The sequence below is a fragment of the Sinocyclocheilus grahami genome, unplaced genomic scaffold (genome assembly GCF_001515645.1).
Source record: "Sinocyclocheilus grahami isolate Dianchi unplaced genomic scaffold, SAMN03320097.WGS_v1.1 scaffold519.1, whole genome shotgun sequence".
Classification (NCBI taxonomy): domain Eukaryota; kingdom Metazoa; phylum Chordata; class Actinopteri; order Cypriniformes; family Cyprinidae; genus Sinocyclocheilus; species Sinocyclocheilus grahami.
This window is the reverse complement of record NW_015505698.1, coordinates 586,745-595,816: the sequence shown is the minus strand read 5'-3', so window position 1 is coordinate 595,816 and position 9,072 is coordinate 586,745. Positions and strand designations below refer to the sequence as shown.

The following is a 9,072-nucleotide window of genomic DNA, read 5'->3' as shown; positions in this document are numbered from 1 at the left end:
GATTTAATATGCAATTATTTTTTTAAAGCTCTTTATGTTCTGTATTATTCAACAAAGACAAGCTTTAAATCATTGTATAGTATGACCAACACACTATTAGATAGATTAAACATAAATGTTCTTTTCTGTAGGCCAGGCCTATATGTATATGTATGATGAAATTAGGTGATGCATGAAGATATGAATGACATTTTTATTTAACAACTACAATCACTGTATATTGACTGATTTGTTGAACTTCCAACCTTGTGAGCATGTAATAATTATGACAACATAAAGCAAATAACAAATAAGCACAAATAAGCCTGGTGTAAACATTAATATGAAAGTCAGTAACAAATCACAGAAACTAAAGTAGATTGCAGAAATATAGAAACAAATCTGTTGCTTTACCACACTACTTTAGGTAATTCAAAGTCACTGTAATAAACATATGTAAACATGTGGACTGCACTTTTTAAACACTGTCTGTTAACTTTAGACCAGTGCTTCTCAAACTTTTTTGGTCCGCCCCCTTTAAATTTAAAATCTTTTTTTATTTAAAAAACCTACAGGGAAAAAAAACATCTGCATCACTTGAAACATTGAAAAATAGCATAGAGAGAATAACTTATTATTATTATTATTCTCCCTCTGTTATTTATTAAAATAACTATATTGTGATATATATGTCGTTATTGTGATATAAAATTTTGTTCATATCGCCCACCCTGAGGAAGAATGCATGTGAATGTCTTTCATTGTCATTCAAATGAAAGTTTGACAGTGCAAAGTCTTCCTTCCTTCTATTTACTGGTTATTTTACACTAATTTAACATGTTGAACTGGCCTTCAAATGCATTGTGATTTATTTTAAATCTGCTGCCTAAGTATTGTGCGTATTGTCATGTTTTTGTAATTAGACTTCTGATCTCCTGATCTGTCTTTCTGTGTCCATCTAGTGCACACTGGTATCTCGCCATAATCTGTTTTCCGGGTCTGGAAAAGGCTCATGTTGAGCTAACCCCGCTGTACCAGCCTCAAACTCAAGCCCATAGCACTGCTGTCTCCTCCAGCCCGCCCACTGATGGAGGTTCGGATGAACTGGACGACGTCAGGCAGCACACGGCCGTCCCGCACAGATCTGCAGCTGATGTGAACAGACAGCAGCAGTACACAGGTGAGCACGTGAGCCACACGAGTGCATTCATAAGGTTGAACGATTATGGAAAATAATCGAATTTTTTTTTTTAACCAATATTGCGATTGTGATTTAATATGCAATTATTTTTTTAAAGCTCTTTATGTTCTGTATTATTCAACAAAGACAAGCTTTAAATCATTGTATAGTATGACCAACACACTATTAGATAGATTAAACATAAATGTTCTTTTCTGTAGGCCAGGCCTATATGTATATGTATGATGAAATTAGGTGATGCATGAAGATATGAATTATTTAACTATTTAACAACTACAATCACTGTATATTGACTGATTTGTTGAACTTCCAACCTTGTGAGCATGTAATAATCATAAAGCAATAAAGCAAATAACAAATAAGCACAAATAAGCCTGGTGTAAACATTAATATGAAAGTCAGTAACAAATCACACAAACTAAAATAGATTGCAGAAATATAAAAGCAAATCTGTTGCTTTACCACACTACTTTAGGTAATTCAAAGTCACTGTAATAAACATATGTAAACATGTGGACTGCACTTTTTAAACACTGTCTGTTAACTTTAGACCAGTGCTTCTCAAACTTTTTTGGTCCGCCCCCTTTAAATTTAAAATCTTTTTTTATTTAAAAAACCTACAGGGAAAAAAAACATCTGCATCACTTGAAACATTGAAAAATAGCATAGAGAGAATAACTTATTATTATTATTATTCTCCCTCTGTTATTTATTTTTTGTGGGTTTCATCCTGTCCGCTAAGGCATAGGACACACACACAGGCTTTCCTCCTCACTCACCAACGACATTAACCCCCGTGTCTACACTGGAAGCGAGCGGCAAAATACAGTAGAACCCATTATAATCAGTGACGCAGTGTACACTGGATGCGGCGCGACCATAGACTGTATAGGGCGCAACACGACAAAACCCGACATTAAACTGATGCCTTGTTCTATTTATGACGTACTGACACAACGTTAAAATGATTTGCAATCGTCGCTTTTTCGCGTCCAGTGTAGAGCTGTTGCGGCGCGGCGTCCGGTATAGACACAGTGAGTGAAGCCGAGAGCAAGATATGGCTTGTCATATTTTCTGCATTTAGCTTTTAAATGACCAGCACCTGCCTGGGTCTGTGCGACTTCATCTATGGCTTTTCTCTTCGCTATCACAAACCGATTCATCTCCCATTCTAAGTTACGTCCTTTGGCTGTTTACTGTTTTATTTCTTTTCTTTTTCTGCTGATGGCCCGCGCTCGACTTGAAGCAGCGCTGCTTGGACAGATGGGTGTGTGTCATCAAAGTACTGCAAGAGCTAAAAGAGAGCGTGGATGTCTCCTTATGCTTTCTCTCGCCGTACTTTGATGTCATACACCAATCGATCTTCAAGTCGATCACATCTCTTTACTCTCGCGTGTCATGTGACCGAGTGTAATTGCAGCCTCTGCGATTGAAAAATCGCGTTTTTTCATATCGCGATATTATCGAAAATGCAATTAATCGTTCAGCCCTAATGCAGACTGCCGCTGGGTCAATGCTTGATTTCCATTTGGTTTTTATTCTAGATGGTTTACACCGAATAATCGAGTGTTATGGGACAGATGACTCGCATAACTCAGATGACCAAAGCTCATGTCAGGTAAGTCGTCTCAGTTTGGCTAATCTGTGGTATCAGAGTTGACTTTTGTCATGCTTGCACAATTGGTGGCTGACTAAATACTTTTTTGCCCCACTGTATATTGTAGGGATGTAAAGATTTATTTATTTTATCTGTGCAATGCTACAAAAGATTTCTAATTTAAATAAATGCTGTTCTTTGGAATTTTCTTTGGAATCTTAATTTCTTCAATTTTCAGTTCTAAGAGAAAATGGCCACAGTTTCAACAAAAATGTTAAGCAGCACAAATGTTTTCAACATTGATAATAATAAAACAATTCTTAAGCAGCAAATCGGCATATTAGAATGATTTCTGAAGGATCAGTTGACACTGTGGACTGGAGTAATGATGCTGAAAATTCAGCTTTGGAGAGGCTTTTAGAAACATTAAAAAAAATCTCATTGACTCCAAACTTTTGAATGGTACTGTACATACTTAAATGTAAATAAAAAGGTTACACGATTACAAGGCAACAATGGAACTATTTTAGGTAACAGAAATTGTAATAAAATAGTTTAGTTTCCAACATTGTGTTCATTTGTTCAGGAGTTCCTTCATATTTACATGTAAGGTTGTGAGGTCATTTAAAGCTAGCTAAAAGTAGAAAGATTACATTCATTTGGTGATATTTGATTTGGATTATTGATTTCAGATAACCTTTACTGGAATACACAGTTCGGGTTATTAAAAACAGGCTTGCTTTCATAATGGAAAAATACTATTTTCAATTATCAACAACAATTCACTATTATGGTGTAGTGCGTGTATTAGATTTTGACGAGAAATGTAATGTTTGGATAATTTTGGGGAGTTTTGTCTGTATCTCTCATGTTGTTATCTGTGTTTTCAGGACGGGTGTAGTGAAGATGACAGTTTGGTCGATGAGTGTGGGAGCTTTGACAAAGCAGAGTTGACGTCCAAACCCACCATCTGCAAACAGTAAGAGCAAATATTCCTCAAATAACTTTGCATAGCTAATACATTATATAAAATATTTTGATTCAATATAAAATTTTAGAACAGAGTGAATCCGTTACATCAAATCAGATAAATGTGTTAAATTTATTCTTTCACTTTTTAATTGCATGTTAGCTTTGATGAACCAATATTAAGCCTGTTTGTTTACAGTTTGAAAGCTACAGAAGAGTTTCAACTAGAGATGCACCGATAAGAAATGTCTCAGCCAGTACAGGTGGTCATTCAGAATGATATCTGCTGATACCGATGCCAATAATTTAGTTTTATTAAAGTAAAAAAATCTCTCCCAACTAATGCTTGTTAAACTTATTGTTGCTCTTTTGTTAGTTTTGACTGCTTTTATTGTCCTCATTTGTAAGTCGCTTTCGATAAAAGCGTCTGCTAAATGACTAAATGTAAATGTAATGCTGTAATCTATACAGGGAGCCCCCCTCCTTTTGGTACATTAGAGGTTAAAGGGTTAGTTCACCCAAAAATGAAAATTGTCATTAGTTACTCACCCTCATGTCATTCCAAAACCGTAACACCTTCATTCTTCTTCGGAACACAAATGAAGATATTTTTGATGAAATCCGAGAGCTCTCTGACCCTCCCATAGACAGCAAGGTAACTACCACGATCAACGCACAGAAACGTAGTAAGGACATCGTTAAAATGATCCATGTGACATCAGTGGTTCAACTGTAATTTTTTTGAAGCTACGAAAATACATTTTGTTCTCAAAGAAAACAAAAATAACGACTTTATTCAGCAATTTTTCTCCGCGTCACCCTGGTGCCATTTTGGCGAGTATCACGACGCATGTGCATGCTTTCCTCTGAATGTAAACAACGTATGCTGTTCTGTGTCAGCAACATCACACACATACGTTGTTAAATCGTCATTTATTTGTTCGCATTTTGTGATAAAAGTACAGGATTTGAAAGCTGAGACTTTGTTTCTTTTTAGACAAAGCACAAAGCTCTTTGCAATATTTGGATCAGAGACGCATTGCAGATAATGTTTGGTGAAGGGGAAACCGTGGACCTGGCAACCTTGGCTTGAACTATGATTCATATGGTCAAATAGAACCTGCGTTAACAGCGCTGTGTTGATGTCTTATTGTCTTATATAAGTATGACACATGCATTTTCTTCATGCAAGTTGCTGTCTCATACATTTTCTGCCCCCTTTTGATTGACAGGACATAAATAGTCCCTGATCATCTGCTGTTTTTAAGCAATTACTTTAATCGGCTGATACCGATTATTGGCCGATACATCAGTGCATCCCTACTTTAAACCAGTATATTATAAACAATGACCTGGGTTGGTTACCATTTAGAATTTAATTGTGCATTTTAAATTCCAATTCAGTTCCTATTTTTCAGCACTCGTTGTGATGTTATTAAAATCCTCAGGCCTTGTATTCTGATCATGGACTCCCTGCGTGGACCAACCAGGTCGACTGTGGTGAAAACATTACGAGAGTAAGTTATTGCTCCGACACAGACGAGTAAAAATAAAACCTTTAAATGGATGTGATTTTCTGATCACAGATGTTTTTGCAACGAATAGTTATTTTTCTGTGAGAATCATGGACAATCGCCTTGAGTTTTTAAACAATAATGAGAGTGGCTGTAAGTTTGCATATATATTAGTGAGTGTTTGTCCTGGTGTTTGTGCAGGTATCTAGAGGTGGAGTGGGAGGTGAAGAAAGGCTCCAAGAGGAGTTTTGGGAAGGATGTGATGAAGGGCTCGAGTCCTCGTGTGCCCCAGCAGGATAACTTCAGTGACTGTGGAGTTTATGTGCTGCAGTATGTGGAGAGCTTCTTTGAGGTGAGAGGACTCATGGGAACTGTATATCTAATAGTGGACTGGACAACATATTCTGGATCCCCCAGATTTTCAAAAAACTGCCAGAGCTTCCTCATATTCTACGCTTTTGTTCACACACATCCCAGACATTTTGGTAAAGATGAAGGACATTGCAGTGGTAATAGTTTCACGTTAAATCAAATAGGTAATTCAGGTCTCACTTTAGTTTTTGGACCAATTCTAAAGGCCATTGCACACCGAGTCCGAAATTTTTGCATAAATTGAAAAATAAATACGACCTCACGTTATGTCAATCACTTTTACACACTGCCTCCGAAACTTTCATCCGTCATAAAAAAATTCGGATCGGGTTCGATTTTCTGCGTTTTTCGCATCCGTAGCAAGCTTTTTGAGAGGTGTTTTGACAATTCAGATCCACCGAACAAGCGAACAACAAAATCCAGAATGGCGATTGTAAAGTTCATCCACTTCGTCTCGCAGCACAAAGCACCGTAAAGATCCTTGCACACTGAGTTCACAGAAACTGGTGGTCTTCTTTTTAATATGTGGCTCTAGTATCGCTAGCAAAGCATCAAACTGAGTTACTAGCCGGGTTTCCATCCAAAGTTGCGAATTTAACTTGTGCGCAAAACTACGCATGTGCATGCTTTCCTCTGAATGTAAACAACGTATGCTGTTCTGTGTCAGCAACATCACACACATACGTTGTTAAATCGTCATTTATTTGTTCGCATTTTGTGATAAAAGTACAGGATTTGAAAGCTGAGACTTTGTTTCTTTTTAGACAAAGCACAAAGCTCTTTGCAATATTTGGATCAGAGACGCATTGCAGATAATGTTTGGTGAAGGGGAAACCGTGGACCTGGCAACCTTGGCTTGAACTATGATTCATAGGGTCAAATAGAACCTGCGTTAACAGCGCTGTGTTGATGTCTTATTGTCTTATATAAGTATGACACATGCATTTTCTTCATGCAAGTTGCTGTCTCATACATTTTCTGCCCCCTTTTGATTGACAGGACATAAATAGTCCCTGATCATCTGCTGTTTTTAAGCAATTACTTTAATCGGCTGATACCGATTATTGGCCGATACATCAGTGCATCCCTACTTTAAACCAGTATATTATAAACAATGACCTGGGTTGGTTACCATTTAGAATTTAATTGTGCATTTTAAATTCCAATTCAGTTCCTATTTTTCAGCACTCGTTGTGATGTTATTAAAATCCTCAGGCCTTGTATTCTGATCATGGACTCCCTGCGTGGACCAACCAGGTCGACTGTGGTGAAAACATTACGAGAGTAAGTTATTGCTCCGACACAGACGAGTAAAAATAAAACCTTTAAATGGATGTGATTTTCTGATCACAGATGTTTTTGCAACGAATAGTTATTTTTCTGTGAGAATCATGGACAATCGCCTTGAGTTTTTAAACAATAATGAGAGTGGCTGTAAGTTTGCATATATATTAGTGAGTGTTTGTCCTGGTGTTTGTGCAGGTATCTAGAGGTGGAGTGGGAGGTGAAGAAAGGCTCCAAGAGGAGTTTTGGGAAGGATGTGATGAAGGGCTCGAGTCCTCGTGTGCCCCAGCAGGATAACTTCAGTGACTGTGGAGTTTATGTGCTGCAGTATGTGGAGAGCTTCTTTGAGGTGAGAGGACTCATGGGAACTGTATATCTAATAGTGGACTGGACAACATATTCTGGATCCCCCAGATTTTCAAAAAACTGCCAGAGCTTCCTCATATTCTACGCTTTTGTTCACACACATCCCAGACATTTTGGTAAAGATGAAGGACATTGCAGTGGTAATAGTTTCACGTTAAATCAAATAGGTAATTCAGGTCTCACTTTAGTTTTTGGACCAATTCTAAAGGCCATTGCACACCGAGTCCGAAATTTTTGCATAAATTGAAAAATAAATACGACCTCACGTTATGTCAATCACTTTTACACACTGCCTCCGAAACTTTCATCCGTCATAAAAAAATTCGGATCGGGTTCGATTTTCTGCGTTTTTCGCATCCGTAGCAAGCTTTTTGAGAGGTGTTTTGACAATTCAGATCCACCGAACAAGCGAACAACAAAATCCAGAATGGCGATTGTAAAGTTCATCCACTTCGTCTCGCAGCACAAAGCACCGTAAAGATCCTTGCACACTGAGTTCACAGAAACTGGTGGTCTTCTTTTTAATATGTGGCTCTAGTATCGCTAGCAAAGCATCAAACTGAGTTACTAGCCGGGTTTCCATCCAAAGTTGCGAATTTAACTTGTGCGCAAAACTGGAATATTGCATAAAAGATTTGCGAACAAGCATCGTTTCCATCCAACAAGTCAAAGAGAACTAAATCGTCACTTCCTGATAAACTGGCACTATAAATCACTAAGAAAAGTAGGAGAATATAATCATTTTCATATATAATAAATTACTTGCGCCTCAGAGCGAGCAGAAGAAACAACACAATGAATGCAGTCATTGCTTTCGGAGGTGGATGCTGCTTTTTGGAAACGCAGTCGTGTAAGACATTTCTGGGAGGCAATTATACAGAAATACTTTGATGACATACTTTGCTCGTGCATTTCCGAATGACCATAACAACATTTCAGATGCTGTGTATGGAACGATATTCCGGACAATTTTCAAATAGAATAGCAAATTGTATTTTCAATTGTGTTTTCAATATGTGGGCGCATAAATTGTGACAATCCAAATGCAATTGCAAATCCTGCATTACCGTTTGCATTTTCGCTTTCGCGAACGCAGTGACTGCCAAATTTCAAATGAAAAACCAAAGTCCATTTGCAACTGTATTTCCCATGTCTTAGGAGTTATGAGCCTGTCATATTTAAATAGCAATATTAATTACCACGTCTGCTTTTTCACTCTTGCTGCGTCGTGCATGTAACCTGCCAAAACTCAAATAGAATCGCAATTCCTTTTGCATTTGAATTTCCGATGTCTACATGGAAAGCTGCCAATCATGGCACAATACATAATTCTGTCTTTTTTACCCCAAATGTAGCGATTATCCCCTGCTAACAGCGGGAGCCACAACGGTACGCACATTAGGTCAATATTCACTATTAACCAAACGCTTTCACCTGTCTCAGCATCTCTCACTGTTTACACTCACTTACACTTTTAATCCATAATAGAGAGCGTCACACCTGCCTCAAGACCTTTTACCGTTTGCACTCCATTTGATGTACTTAAGCAAAAAACAGTGCAAATCTACACGTATTTACCTATTTGCCGCCTATATCTTATTCCTATCTAATTGCCTATGTGCACCTGCCTCAAGATCTCGATAGATGCATGTGACAACACAGTAAATGCTTCTACTCTTACTCTGCCTGCCCCAGATGACACTTCAGCAGTCAGATCTAGGTGCTGCTGTCATAGAACACGCCACAGCCAAGGCAAGATAACATTACAAATCACGTGCATCAATCGCGGT

The 9,072-nt window shown here is 37.8% G+C and overlaps 1 protein-coding gene across 1 annotated transcript in view; it reads left to right on the top strand.

Annotated features, from left to right (window-relative positions):
- Positions 1 to 9,072, top strand: part of senp6a (SUMO specific peptidase 6a) — a 42,599-nt gene that overhangs the window by 29,770 nt on the left and 3,757 nt on the right. The window contains exons 17-20 of the mRNA XM_016237577.1: positions 2,725 to 2,798; positions 3,668 to 3,756; positions 5,195 to 5,263; positions 5,462 to 5,612. Coding sequence (XP_016093063.1) covers positions 2,725 to 2,798; positions 3,668 to 3,756; positions 5,195 to 5,263; positions 5,462 to 5,612 — 383 coding nt within the window. The remainder of the gene's footprint in view (positions 1 to 2,724; positions 2,799 to 3,667; positions 3,757 to 5,194; positions 5,264 to 5,461; positions 5,613 to 9,072) is intronic.